Below are 15,473 nucleotides of genomic sequence, written 5' to 3'. Positions count from 1 at the left end.
GAAAGTGAAAAAGTTGGCTTAAAGCTCAACATTCAGAAAATGAAGATGATGGCATCTGGTCCCAACACTTCATGGGAAATAGATGGGGAAACAGTGGAAAGTGTCAGACTTTATTTTTGGGGGCTCCAAAATCACTGCAGGTGACTGCAGCCATGAAATTAAAAGACGCTTACTCCTTGGAAGAAAAATTATGACCAACCTAGACAGCATATTCAAAAGCAGAGACATTACTTTGTAAACAAAGGTCTGTCTAGTCAAGGCTATGGTTTTTCCTGTGGTCATGTATGGATGTGAGAGTTGGACTGTGAAGAAAGCTGAGTGCCAAAGAATTGATGCTTTTGAACTGTGGTTTTGGAAGAAACTCTTGAGAGTCCCTTGGACTGCAAGATCCAACCAGTCCATTTTGAAGGAGATCAGCCCTGGGATTTCTTTGGAGGGAATGATGCTAAAGCTGAAACTCCAGTACTTTGGCCACCTCATGCGAAGAGTTGACTCATTGGAAAAGACTCTGATGCTGGGAGGGATTGGGGGCAGGAGGAGAAGGGGACAACAGAGGATGAGATGGCTGGATGGCATCACTGACTCGATGGACATGAGTCTGAGTGAACTCCGGCAGTTGGTGATGGACAGGGAAGCCCGGTGTGCTGCGATTCATGGGGTCGCAAAGAGTCGGACACGACTGAGCGACTGAACTGAACTGAACTGAGGCTATGTGTAGATCTTACTTGGATCCTATATGGAATAAAACAACTATCACACCCATTTGGGGGATAATTGGTAAGCTTTGATATGAATTTTAAATGATATTAAAGATAATTGTTCATTTTGTCTAATGTAATATTTGTAACATGATTATATAGGACAATGTCCTTTTCTAGAGATGAACACTGAAATGCTTAGAGATAAAATATGACATCTATAACTTAAACTTTTTAGCACAATGAAATGGAAAAGGCAAATATGGCAAAATGTTAATAACTGTTAAATCAGGGTGATGGGTTCGTGAGAGTTCATTGTAGTGTTTTCTCTGCCTTCATGCATCTTTAAATTTTTTTCATTACAGAAGTAGGAAAAAAAGTTAGTTGATGTCATTCCTCTACTCCAAAACCTTCCAAAGCCTTCCCCTGCATAACAGAATATAATCTCCGTTCTACATCATGGCTTTTGAGCACCTGTGTGCTGTGGGCCCAAAGACCTCTCCAAGCTCATCTCTAACAACCGCCACAGTGGCTTCCTTGCTGACCTTCATAAAACCAAGCACACCCTGAATCACATCTTTGCATTTCCTCTTCCCTTTGTCGGGATCACCTGTGCTTCAGACCTCCACACGGCCTCTCCCTTACTTGGTCCAAGCCTCTTGATCAGAGAGGGCTTTTTCCTGACCACAACATCCACAGTACCCTCCATCACTTTCTTCGCCTCTACCCTGTGTTTTAGTTCTTCCTTGTACTTTTCATCCCTGGTGTTCAGTGCACTGGGTTGGCCAAAATTTCATTCGGGTTTTTTTTTGTAACATCTTAAACAGAAACCTGAATGAAATTTTTGCCAACCCAATATGTGTGTGTTGTCTGTCTCCAACAGAACTTAAAGTTCTGTGAGAACAGATCCTTTATCTTTTCAGTCACTAACAGTACATGGCACATTGTAAGTGCTCAATAAATTTTATTAAGTGAATGAATGAATGAATATTATGACCATGAAATATGGAACTAAAAATATAAACCTTTTTTTCCAGAAGACACTGAAATGAAATATGTCTTTATTTGATCATGGAAAATGTGCTATAGTAAATCATATATCTCTTTTAAGTGTAGAATTACCTCCTTGCAAAAGAAAACAAAGCAAACCCCTCAGACTTGAAAATATGTTGTTCACACTATGGTGTAAATTATTTCTCTTTCCTGATACGAGAGGCTAAAACTATGGAATAATTTTGTATACTTAATTAGCTTTATAAACACAAAGATGACTTCTTAGTAATTAGGTTGAGACAAACAATTAAGATCAAGCTTCACAGGACTTATCACCTCCTGTTAATACATTTTATTTTATTATTTATCACTTCCCATACCATCACCTCTTTAGAACTCAAGGTCCATTAGAGCAAGAATCTGTCTTGTTCACACCCAGATCCCCAGCTCTCAGAACAGTGCGCGAAACACAGCAAACAGAAGCTAATTGTCGAATAAAGTCATCAATAAATTCTGCTTGACTTTATGGGAAATTTTCTATGTGTTGCATTCATGCATTATCCTCTGATAAGAAGTTATTTTTGCCAGTATCACTTTTTAAGATGACTACACCTATAAAACAACTTTCAACCCCTAGGCTTTGCTTTGATACATGAAACAAACTTCAAGCAGAGGTGTTAGCATATGATATATGCCTATCGTTTTTAAGTTAAGTTATAAAATGACACCAGTAATGTCATTTTTTCCCTCTTTTTAATCTTTGAAGCTAAAACTGATTTGGGGTTTTCGAGATGGCTACTAGATTTCATTATTTCCCCCCCTTTTTTTGAGAACAATGAGAATTCAAAGTACTCTTTAAAAAATAGTTTCTAACACATACACATTATGTGGAACTTTTGTAAACTTGAAAAAACGGTAGTAGGATGTTATAGTGAACATATAATCAAACTGCAGGTTAAATGATCCTCTGGGAATTTTAAGGAAAAAAGGCAGACAATTTACTCTATGGGGAAATTTGAGTACAAGCCTTTCTTTCCCCCTGCTTTTGACTCTAATTTTAAGGTTATTCACAGCAGGGCACCCATGTTTTTTCTATAAATGTTATCTGTTACAAGGTAAAAGAAAAAGAAGCCAAAAAAAGAGAAAGAAAGCAAACTAGTATTAAGGGGTTTAAGGAATACTCTTAGGTAAGGTGAGAGAGCACAGCTAAGGCCATGACACACGGAAGGTGCACATGAGAGCAGAAGTCGCTGTGCAGTGGAGACTCCTGCCCATCTCCCCCGAGCACTGTATCAAGCGTGAAGCGAGTGTGTTGACACTCTCCCCTGTGCATCCCTCTCTTCAGCTGGGTAGCTGATCAAAAGGAGAACCCAGTGAGGAAGCAAAGGTAACAACACCCTCTAGGCAGAAGGGCGTGAATGGAGCTTGCTATTCTATTTCAAGAATGTGGAGAATTTGGTTAATTCCAAAATGTGCTCCAGTTCAAGAAAAAATCAGATAAGAGGCATTGGGCTCACATTTGTCATCATGATTGTGAACATTCTTTGTAAGAAACGATAATAGATCTGATCACTTGATATGACTTGTGGCAGACAGGCGTATTTCTGGAGCAGCTTCTCATGAGTTCTCCACTTTAAGGAGGCTGCAGCTCGCTGCTCAGCAGCTGTGAGAGCTGGAACCAAGTCAGGCAGAGATGATAACTGAAGAAGAAAACACATCAAGAGAATCAAAGATAATTAAATACATCAGCTGCAGCACTCAGCCAAATTATTCAGACTTACAATACACTGGGGAAGGGAAAACTCTTAATCATTTCCGAACTTAGGAGGCATTGCAGTTGTCACAGGGAGGTAATTATTCAGTAAAGTCAAATTTATTTTTAAATCTATAAGTAAAATTTATGATTCCTGACAACAAAATTTTGAAAGAGACAAATTCATAGCTCTTCCGTATTCTATTTCACCATCAACAAACTTTGATATTCTAAATTCCTACCCTTTGTCCTCACTAGTTGCTATTCTTGCAATGACAATTAATGCTAATAAAAACTGAAAATATGAAAGTAAACCCCAAGGACAGTAAATAAAGATTGTCGTAAGAAAGGTAGAGGAAATTCAAGCTGTCATAACTCCAAAAGACTTTTACTGAGCCCTTCCAGGTGGCCAGCACTGCGTTAAGTGTTTTTCATACATTCTTTCATTGATTCCTCTCAACACCTCTGCAGAGTAAGGTCACCCATACAAGATCCAGAAGCTCTTTTGATCCATGGGATTCACCTTATTTTCTTGAACACTGCTCTCCCCACCAGTAGACATCAGTTCCAGAATCTCTGGAAGATGATCTATGAGAGCATCTAGTACCTGTTAACAGAGATATTGATTACCCTTCTAGTGATGGCTGTTTTTTTCTAATCTTAGATCAATTAACATGCCAATTGCTACACAGAAACAGTGGGTAGTTACCAAAGAGCATTTTGGGGGTTTCTAATCTCCTGCTCTATCATCTTTCTGCTGCAAAGTCTTAGAAACACAATCAACTACCTTGGTCCAACTACCTTTGAAAGGAGTTTAGTATGTCTGCCTCTTGATAGTATTCAAATAGTTTCGATGTGAGACAGCCTAACAACATCCTTAAAACTGCCTCCCAACTTATGAAAAACAGTTTAAGTCGGACAACACCCTCAGAGATGTCTCACGTTGAGGAGCTGAGCTTTGGCAAGCCAGCAGTTGTTTGAGTGATTAGGATACACTAGATAAAGCATCAAAATTAAGTGTTCCAGAGGCTCCACAATGCTAAGGGAAATAAAAAGATATAAAATGTGATTGATATATGACCACAATTGTGTAAAACTTAAAAAACCTTTATATAGAAAAAACAGAAAATGAAAACATACAAGACAACATTAAATAGAAACAGTGATTAGAACTAAAAGTACTCTTTTGTCTGTCTACTTTTTGGCATTTCCAAAGTTTTCCATAACATAACAAATACATATATATTTTTAAAAACTTAATTTTTTTTTATAATAGACCTTCCCAATCTCTAGTCTATGACACAGTCGTTCATCAGTTACAAGCTTCCGGGACTAGTCAGCTATTAGAATTCATGAATTCCCAAGAAGCAGGAAAATAAAAAAGGCATTGATATACTCAAACCTGATATAAAAGAAGTAAAAAACAAACAGTAAGAAGATATTACCTCCAATGATTCATCTTGCAACAATGTTATTAGTTCTTTATGTATTAAATATACTCCAGAATTCAGAAGTTTAGATACCTAAAATATAGCAATAAAGTCTCTCAGATTTGAGATTACTAGACATATAAAGGTTATAACAACAATTAAGAAAAAAAAATCCCTGTCAGATTTACTTTCAAAATGAGACTTGGTTACAACATAAATATAAAATTAGATTTCTAGAAAAAATTACTTGCATACCTAATAAGCTTTTCCATCTGCATCTTAACATGCTAGAGTGTATGAACACATGAGGGTAGGAAAGTGCACAGGTGGGGGTGGGAGGTGTAGAAGAATGGATTTATCAATCGTAAGTTTCCTATCACAAGCAGTAATGAGCCCATGGGTGCCTATAGTTCCTATTTTAGTCTTAGAGCAGCCAACAGTGTCTTTCAAGAGAGCGAAGCCAGGGGAGCACTCGTCCTGGTTTAGAGCTCCCTGAGGGCACAAGTTCTGCTGAAGGCCAGCAGTCACACAGGGACAGAGCAAACTCCTAAGCCAGCAAAACTTCAAAGACTTCTCTAATCAAAGACTTCAATCAGCAAGAGAGGAGTTCAGAGTTGTTGTTCAGTCGCTAAATTGTGTCCAACTCTGCAACAGGCCAGGTTCCCCTGTCCTTCACAGTCTCCCGGAGTTTACTCAAACTCATGTCTACTGAGTCGGTGATGTCATCCAACCATCTCATCCTTTGTCGCCCACTTCTTCTGCCCTCAATCTTTCCTTGATGCTGGGAAAGGATAATCTTAAGTCTAGACTAATCCAGCTCCTTAAAGAACCACTTTTTCCCCCTCCAGACAAGCAATGGTGAAAATCTACAATGGTATATTCACCAGGTTCCACTTTACCTTTAAGTATTTTTTTTTTAACATACTAGGTTTGAGTAAGCTTTAATTGAAAAGGGAGCTCCTGATAAAGAAGGTATTTCAAAAATCTTTGCTCTACAAGGTTGTTTTTGATTTGAAAGTATTTTGAAAATACTATCTTTCTCAAAAACAAGAATAAACTTGGACCATACTAGAGTAATTATCAGAATCCAATAATAACATTGTCAGGAAAATTTAAATCCGCCAGTGTATTTTCATTATTTAAAAGGACAAACCTACATTAAGCATCCATTTATGGAGTCAAATATCATCTTAACCCACCACCATGGTATGATTGGGTGAATACAGAAACTAGCCCCCCAGCAAATAGCTAAACCAATGATTTCCAAACTCACTTCTATCAGTGAAATATTCTTGTATATATATTTCAACACGCCTATTTCTATGGTGCTAACACATTATGTCCACTATAAAACATAAATAAAAATAAAATGGTAAAGGCATGAGATAAAATAAACTTAAGTAGAAACTCTCATATTGCATAAATACTGCTTTCTCAGCCTCTAATCTCATGCAACCATCTCATGAACCAATCTAGACAAATACAAGTATGCAGGGCAGCAACCAAGCATAAATGCCTTAATACACATAATAGATAAGTAGCTCACTCAGCCAGCTAGTGCCCTCTGCCATTTCTCCTCCTCCAAAACCATATTCCTATATGTGTATTTACAAAGATGACTTAATTGTTCAACAATGAATTATTTTAATTAATTATACCATTTAAAGGGAATCTTTCTTGGACTTTGCACACAGAACATTCATTTAATTCACACCAGAAAAAAACAAGCAATGACTATCATTCAATAGGCAAGAGTCTAAAGCAACATTTCTAATGCTGCTATGGATATCCTACATAGTTTTAGCTAATCTAACAATGCTTTGAACACAGTTCAAGGAAGGAGATACAATATTCTCAGTGAGAATAAGAATATTACTATAAAGGAAATAAATATTTTATTCAGCCACTAAGATTTTTTAAATTTCTTTTTTAAAATTTTATCTTTTGGCTGCACCCCAAGGCATGTGAGATCTTAGTTCCCCCACTGGGAAACAAACCCATGCCCCCTGCATCGGCAGCATGGAGTCTTAACCACTGGATCATGAAGGAAGTCCCAAGCCCCTCAGATATTTTTATGTGACAGTCCTGATGTCGACAAATTATAGCTTATCCATGTTTACGGCAATGATGGCACGCATCTACTTCCTACAATCACTCAAGAAACATGCCCTAAATTTCAGCCTCAAGGTTTAAGAAGTTAATTACATTTATCATAAAATTTAAATTCACTTTTGTGGGACTTCCCTGGTGATCCAGGGGTTAAGACTCTGTACTTCCACTTCAAGGGGCATGAGTTCATTTCCTGGTTGGTGAACTAAGTTTCCCACATGTCCCTCAGCAAGGTAAAAAAAAATATCCACTTTGGCTCTGACACTATGAAGAGTTGTCATAACACCTAAATATATAAGCTGTGCTCACAAAATATGAACCATGTATGGTAAAAGCCACAAATTTAAATAAATACTCTCTCAATTTTCCATTTGTTCTCAAGTTCTTGAGTTTAGGTGCAATGCTAAATATAAACATTATAAAGCATTATAAAACTGATTTTACTTCCAGATCTACAACAGCCATATTCATACCACAATGTCTGGCTTAAAGTAAGAGAGAGTATAATTTAAGACAAGATATACTGAATGAATGGATTAATACATGATAAATGAATGTAACATCTGTATGTAAATGAATTCTGTAAACACTCTAAACAGAACTACGAGAATTTTTCCAAATTTAGGATTAGAATATGAAAGAGATATGGAGCCAATATATTTTAATAAATCTGAAAACAAAAGTGTACAATGTATCAGAAACTCATCTGGTACACATAAGCAAAAAACAACAAATGTAAAGTGGTTATCACTTTTTCAGACTTACTTCATAAAAGCAAATAGCAATAGTGTATCTGACTGGTACTTCGGGGTCATGACAAAGGCAGAAGAATGTAGAATAGAGTTCCATGTGGAAGTTTTTGGGATCAACAAAAACAATCATGGCCTGGTGGAGGTGGAAGAAGATGAGTTTCGAAGAGAAAAACATGCGTCAATAACAATATCACAGTCATTTCACTTAAATTGAAATCATGTTCTGAATCATAATTTAGTTAGAAATCATATTTGGAAGATCCAAATACATGCACATAATTCTAACATATATGCTGCTACTGCTGCTGCCAAGTTGCTTCAGTCGTGTCCAACTCTGTGCGACCTCACAGACGGCAGCCCACCAGGCTCCCCCATCCCTGGGATTCTCCGGCAAGAATACTGGATTGGGTTGCCATTGCCTTCTCCAATGCATGTAAGTTAAAGTGAAGTCGCTCAGTCGTGTCCGACTCCTAGTGACCTCATGGACTGCAGCCCACCAGGCTCCTCCGTCCGTGGGATTTTCCAGGCAAGAGTACTGGAGTGGGTTGCCATTGCCTTCTCCCACAATAAACCATAATTGTGTAAAATAACCTGATTTGTATACTATTCCTAAGTAAAGTCTACATTACCCTCTCCTTATCTCACTCTTCCTCCTAAGCAACCTGACCCCTACCCCAAATGCAGGTGTCAGATTCCTAAAAAAGTCTGGAGGAAAGCTATGAAAAAATGAGGAGGCATGCAGGTTTGTGGAAGAAACCAGCCAACCGGTTCAGAGAAATACTTTCACTGCCAGCTTTATGGTCCAAAATGCAGAGTGACATATATACATAGAGACAAATATAAATTACACCAATATATACCAGACATAATGCTAACTAATAAGTGTCAAATATGGCAACAGTTTTCAATGTCATCTATTCATATATTTTATAATTAAAATGTGCAGCCACTACAAATGTATAATGTATTACCGGAAAGTTATAAGCACAGTTCTTCCGTACTGAAATATATTTCTTCTCCTGCTCTAAGATTTGGGGTGGTATCTGGTTTTCATTGTGTCCATTTTCTTGTTGCAAACCCAATGTACAAAGTTTCTTATAAAACTCCAAAAATCTCAAGTGTTGATCTGGAGTAAAAATTCCTAAAACACATGTAAAACCTTTGATCAACATTTTATTTGAAAACAAAAATTAAAGAGAGAAAAGCAAAGTGCAGTAAAAATATAATTAGAATCAGATATTTAAACAAATGGTTGGAAATCATAAGTAAAAGTAATAATGAGGAAAAAGTAACTACTGTGAAGAACTCCTTATGTTAATTTTAATAATATTTTCATTTTAATTTTTACAGTATAAACTGTGATGCAGGAATTACCTGCATTAATTTCTGCAGCATGTACCACAGTATATACCACTAATGAATAATTACAATAATAATATAGCAGCCATTATTACTATTTATTTCTGGTAAATATTTTTAAAGTTGCCTACAGAAAAGACTTGCACATATGTCTGCAGAGAAGGAGCTTAAAAATGGGATCTGAGGGAATTCTCTGGTGGTCAAGTGGTTATGACTTGGCACTTCCACTGCCAGGGACCTGAGTTTGATCCTTGGTTGAGGAACTAAGATCCCAGGAGCTGTGTGGCATAGCAAAAAAAAAAAGCCCCAAATATGAAAGACAGCAAAATAAACCCAAAATACTTTTGATCAATGACTGGCTCCATATTCATATACTATCTTAGAGAGCTAGTAACTCGACAAATATTGCAATACTTTTTCAATAGTCTATTGAAAGCCTACAATCTACATAAAAATATTTTTTGCTATGCTAGATTGTTATAATTAATGCTTACATTATTTTAATAAGAGAGAACTGAGTAATACATTTAAAATGCCAAGAGTTACAGGTATTATTCTACATTCTAATTTGAACTGCTTATGTGATATATTAATCAAAAAAATTAATAAGGGTATACTTACTATGTACCAATAGTTAATATACCTAAACTTCTATGATCAAATGTCAACTAATATAAAAGATAAGATATTCAGAAATTTAAAGGCCTATGCCTACTTCACTCCTCCATTGTTCTTTTACATAGGTTCTATCAGTGAAAAAGTCATTAAGATGTTACACACTTATAGGGTAGGCTTTACAACCTACTGAAGAGCTGCAGTTTAGGGGCTAAGGTAAAAGAAAAAGGAAAAATTCTCTGCAATCTTGACATTTTTAGCACATATCATACCATATAATCCATGGCATAGTTTTCCTAAATGGAAAGATAAAGAAATAAGAATTGATTCATCTGCTTTGAAAGATTTTTCACAAAATGATTTCACTACAGGAAGTATAGTTTGACTTCTGTCATCTGAAAAACAAGAATAAAACACAGTTTAGATCCAGTTGCCCACACTGCAAATGTGCAAATTACTGTGTACACACAAATTTCAGAAAGAAAAATTACTATGTTAGCCTCAGAGTAACAGAAACTATCTGACAGCAATGATGATGGACATATGATACAAAGAGGAAGTGAGAAGTGAGTGGAAACCATCAAGAACTTTAGTCATGCTAAAGAGTCTGCGGGCTCCCCTTGTGGTTCAGTGGTAAAGAACCCTCCTGCCAATGCAGGAGTTGCGGGTTTGATCCCTGGGTCCAAAAGATCCCCTGGAGAAGGCAATGGCAACCCACTCCAGTATTCTTGCTTACTGTTAGCATTCTTATAGTCATGTAGACTCATACCATGCTGCATTTTATCATTTTATTTTTGATATATTTTAAAAGTTAGTTCATATTACATTCTGTATAATGAATGTCTTCACTTTTACTTCTTATGTGACTCTTTTTAAAAAACTTCTTTTGAGTTTTTGCTTCTTTGAGTGTTTGCTTACTCATAAGTTTCTGATATTAACAATATTTCAGTTTTGATTTCAAATACTCCCTGAATTTCCCACAGTTCTCTTAAACTTTCAGGACAGAATCACTACTCTATTAGGGTCAAATCAGTCAATCCTAAAGGAAATCAACCCTGAATATTCATTGGAAGGACTGATGCTGAAGCTCCAATATTTTGGCCACCTTATGCGAACAGCTGACTCAGTGGAAAAGACCCTGATGCTGGGAAAGATCAAAGGCAAGAGAAGAAGGTGGCAGCAGAAGATGAGATGGTTAGATAGCATCACCGACTCAAAGAACATGAATTTGAACAAACTTCAGGAGATAGTGAAGGACAGAGGATACTGGTATGTTGCCGTCCATGGCATCGCAGAGTCAAACATGACTTAGCAACTGAACAACAACAAAATTAAGGGTGTGACAACACTAAGTAAAATTTTGTAACAGGATTATTGGTATTATTATTACTGCTATTATTATCATCACATTTCAGCACCACATCTATTGTTTTTACTAAATAACATTCATCCAACATTTACTGAATTTCTTAGAGAACAAACATTAACAGAAATAGAAAAGTGAATGATAAGTGGTTTCTGAACTTATGAAATTCAGACCAGCAAAGAAATCAAGCCCCCAAAATATCATAAGACAATGTGATCATTATTTAAATAGTTAGTATAAGGCAGAAGTCTGCAACTGTTTTTGCAAATGCTTTGTAGTTTATCTGTCACAAGTACTCAACTCTGTCACTTTGGCACAAAATAGCTACAGACAATACAGAAACAGATGAGCGTGGCTGCATTCCAATAAGCTCTGTTTATACAATGGGTGGCAGTGGGATTTGACCCATGGGCCATAGTTTGCCAAGCCCTGGTATAAAGGGATTTAGAAGTTGTCAGCAAGGACACTGGATCTGAACTAGGCATTGAAGGAGAAGCAACTGGCTAGGAGGAAAATAGAGGGAAGAGTGAAAAAAGAGAACATGGAAAGCCTAGAGGTGGAAAGAATTTGGTATGCCAAGAAAATGGCGAGTGGGGTTAGAACACCAGAGCCAAGAGAAGCAGGAAAGAACGGCAGGAAATATAGCCAGGAATACATGTTAAGACGGATCTGTGACAGCCGAGTGTGTGGCAGGAAAGGTCCCAGATCAGAGATGATCTCTGGCTTTAGCTTGGAGGCCTAGGGGTACCCCATTATTAAGAAACAGACAGTCATTCATTCGCTTCTCAGGTACTGCTGTTTTTAGTCCTCTGGTGCACCACATGGCTTAAATTATTATTCTGTAATATCCACACAACACAGTTTTCCACATTGCAATAATTGTTAAGAGATTCTCCTATCTCAGTTAAAACATTGTTAATCCTACAATTACACAATAGTGTTTTGCACCTGAGTACTTGACATCTGTCCTTTCAAATTACACCCTACCAAAATAGTCAATTTGCATGGATAAAACTAATGCCCAACATTCGTTAAGAATCTAGTCACACACTCACAAGAGCAACTAATCATATCGCTGATTTGATCTGCGTAACACAAAGAAACACCTCCTTACCAATTCCCACCCAAATACCCCGCCCAGACTTCTCTTATTGCGACCAGGAGATTTCTAGCATTAAAATATAAAATAGAGGAAACTAATATTGATATTGCTTCAGTCAAGATCTGTCTTAGGGTCAGTTAGTTGAGCAAGTTAAAAGCTAACCCACCAACCCAAATTCTTATTAGCTCTCCATACTAGTCAGTTACATGCTGATGAGAGGAGAGAGAGAGGTAGGGAATATACAACACCACCAGGTGCAAGGAGGGGAAAAGTGGCAGCAGAGAAAGTACTCAAAGAGGAAGGACCACAGCAAGAGAGAGGGGAAGGGACGCCTCACTCTCATCAGGAAGACTGACAATACTGCAGCAAGCTTCCTCCTCTACTAGTGACACGGAACAAGAAAACAAAATGCTTTTGGAAGCAAAGCTAAGGAGACTCACCTGTATCAAATATGTCAAGCAGATTAACCAAAGTTTCAAAGGCTGCCAGCCGCACACTGCTGCCTTCATCCCTAGAAAGTTCTATTAATTCAGGGAGCACCACGCTTTTGGTAAGTTCTGTCCTGCACAATAAGCAACAGAAGAAAACAAATCAAATCAATAAATTTTTGGTAAGAATGTGATTAAGGATCAGTTGCTGAGCTGCATGCTGCATAAAACAGGAAAAATCATGAGGATATGGCTCCTGCTTTCTGGAAGCTTGCAGTCTGGCTAGAAAAGAATGACAGTTTAAATATGAGAAATATCCATGGTAATTGCATCATTACTTTTATAGCTAACAGTAGCTGCTCAAGATATACTCACTAAGTGAATGTATTTCTGTGACAACTAACATGGTTGAACAATGAGGCTGAATATATGTGTATTTCTTTTATTTCACTTGTATTCACTTGTATTTCTTCTTTATGAAGCATAATATTCATTTTCTTTGCTCATTTGCAGTTTCATAAAAGTTCAGTGGAAATAAGGCATCACTGTGGACCTACATGTATGATGCAAACATTTTCCCTCTTCATTAGTTCCTCTCAGCATACTGGATTATAGGCGAGGAATTCTTTCAGGAAGTAGATACAAGGTGTATACTGCCCAAACTAGTCGATTTATGAGACTATCATTCTCTTGTCTCACAGCCAGAGGTATACGGGATAGAAGTTGAAGGACAGCCCGATCCTATTACCTTTGTAGGAGTCCATATTTACCAGTTTAGATGCTGGTAATTACAATCTAACCCTGTCATGATGTCAAAAGGGGGTAAAATATACGAACAAAAAGGTGAATGAAATAAGCAAGCTTCACTTTTATCTCTCTTAATACAAACACATCAGAAGGTACTTACCATGATCACTTTTAAAGATCATAAAAAGTTTAGTTCTTCAAATAAACGCCTGTTTTCATGGAATACAGAACAGGATACACGTCTGACAATCCAGAAACAAAAATGTGACAAGAAATTGAAAGTATACTTACCCAATGCCCTGAGCTATATTTTCTAATTGCCGACACATGCAAGATCGAACTTCATATTCTACATCTTGACAGAGTGATTTTACCAAGGGAAGTATTTCTCTTTTAATGCTAAGAGAGAGAAGAAAGAAACACACAAATAAGTATTATAGAGTAATTAATATTTTCAAGAAATTATCCTTAAAATCTTAGCTTAATAACAACATACTTTAATATAAAGCTTTATAGTTTCCAAACCAGTCAATCCTAAAGGAAATCAATTCTGAATATTCACTGGAAGGACTGATATTAAAGCTGAAGCTTCAGTACTTTGGCCACCTGATGTAAAGAGCAAAAGACCCTGATGCTAGGAAAGCCTGAGAACAAGAGGAAAAGAGGGCAACAGAGGATGAGACGGTTGGATGGCATCATTGACTCAGTGGATATGAGTTTGAGCAAACTCAGGAGAAACTGAAGGACAGGGAAGCCTGGCATGCTACAGTGCCTGGGCTGGCAGAGTCAGACATGACTGAGCGACTGAACAACAACAGTTTACAATGTATATTTATATATGTGATTACATTTGCATGTTATCAGCTACTTTAACAACGGCAGAATCTTTTAAAAATAAGGGTTAATTTGGAATTGGCAGCTAAAACATCTTAGCTAGATAAAAGCCTATGGCCAAATGGACTATCTGATTCTAGCAGCCATCAACCAAAATATTCTTCAATTTAATATCTCACTTTTGCATCATAATTACATAACATTCCATTCTTTCCACTTGGTATTGGTCATCTATGCAGAGAGTAGCGAATAAATTATAAACAATCTCCATAAAACCTCAAAGTAAGATAAATTATTCAACACAATGAATTCATAGCAATAATGGAAAAGAGCAGAAATCTATCTTTACGTCATATTTATCAATTTTTAAAGACTATAAGATAATATCATGCCATCCTCAAAACTACACTAGGTACATGATGGAAATGACTAATACAGGAAATATGAAAAAAGAGTTACCCTTACTGATTTTGAAAAGCCAAATCAAGAAGAAATGCATCTGAACAGTAGATTTCAGAGATTTCTATATTTATAAATTTGACTCAGTTAAACTGTATACAGTATGGAGTAGTACAAATATAATTATTAAACATATAGTCATTAAACATTTTAAATCAATTTAATAAAGTAAACAAAAAATTATGTACAAATACTCACGCAAGGGCATCAAATTTGTTGGTCAATTTTCCTAAAATTTTACAACTAACTAAACGAGACTGGACTGTTTGGGAAAGCTGTGCCTTGGAAACGAGTGGATTCAAAATCTAAAGAGAAAAGATTTAGAGAACAAATTAACAAAACTTTATATATTCCTGATATTAATGTTAGCTATTTTGTTCAAAGAACACTTTAATATCCTAAAATATTTTTTACAGAACCTCAGTTACATTTTGAGGTCCATGGTTGTTCATCACCTGGATCACTACACTTTCTGGATTATTAAGAATGATGATAAATCAAGCAATCAAAAATAATCAGGCACACAAAAAATTCAATTAAGGCTTATGGTGAATTCTTTAATGATTTGTATGTACATATAGGGGTGAAACATTCACTTTTTCAAAAGAAAAAAGCAGTTAATTGTTAGATACTGTGAAATTTGTTTTTGTTCCATATAGAGTAATTTTTATATTTGTCCTCATGGGAAACAGATGGGGAAATAGTGTCAGACTTTATTTTTTTGGGCTCCAAAATCGCTGCAGATGGTGACTGCAGCCATGAAATTAAAAGACGCTTACTCCTTGGAAGGAAAGTTATAACTAACCTAGATAGCATATTGAAAAGCAG

General features: G+C 36.6%; 1 protein-coding gene across 1 annotated transcript in view; it reads right to left on the bottom strand.

Moving 5' to 3' along the window:
- The window catches only part of PPP4R4 (protein phosphatase 4 regulatory subunit 4), a 102,536-nt gene that overhangs the window by 32,666 nt on the left and 54,397 nt on the right, over positions 1-15,473 (bottom strand). Inside the window, exons 7-15 of the mRNA XM_052659856.1 lie at positions 14,844-14,950; positions 13,644-13,751; positions 12,618-12,739; positions 9,982-10,104; positions 8,707-8,876; positions 7,749-7,868; positions 4,890-4,967; positions 3,968-4,051; positions 3,209-3,391 (exon numbers count right to left, since the gene is read on the bottom strand). Of these exons, the coding sequence (XP_052515816.1) occupies positions 3,209-3,391; positions 3,968-4,051; positions 4,890-4,967; positions 7,749-7,868; positions 8,707-8,876; positions 9,982-10,104; positions 12,618-12,739; positions 13,644-13,751; positions 14,844-14,950 (1,095 nt within the window). The remainder of the gene's footprint in view (positions 1-3,208; positions 3,392-3,967; positions 4,052-4,889; positions 4,968-7,748; positions 7,869-8,706; positions 8,877-9,981; positions 10,105-12,617; positions 12,740-13,643; positions 13,752-14,843; positions 14,951-15,473) is intronic.

The sequence above is a fragment of the Budorcas taxicolor genome, chromosome 21 (genome assembly GCF_023091745.1).
Source record: "Budorcas taxicolor isolate Tak-1 chromosome 21, Takin1.1, whole genome shotgun sequence".
Classification (NCBI taxonomy): domain Eukaryota; kingdom Metazoa; phylum Chordata; class Mammalia; order Artiodactyla; family Bovidae; genus Budorcas; species Budorcas taxicolor.
This window is presented reverse-complemented; position numbering and strand designations above follow the sequence as displayed.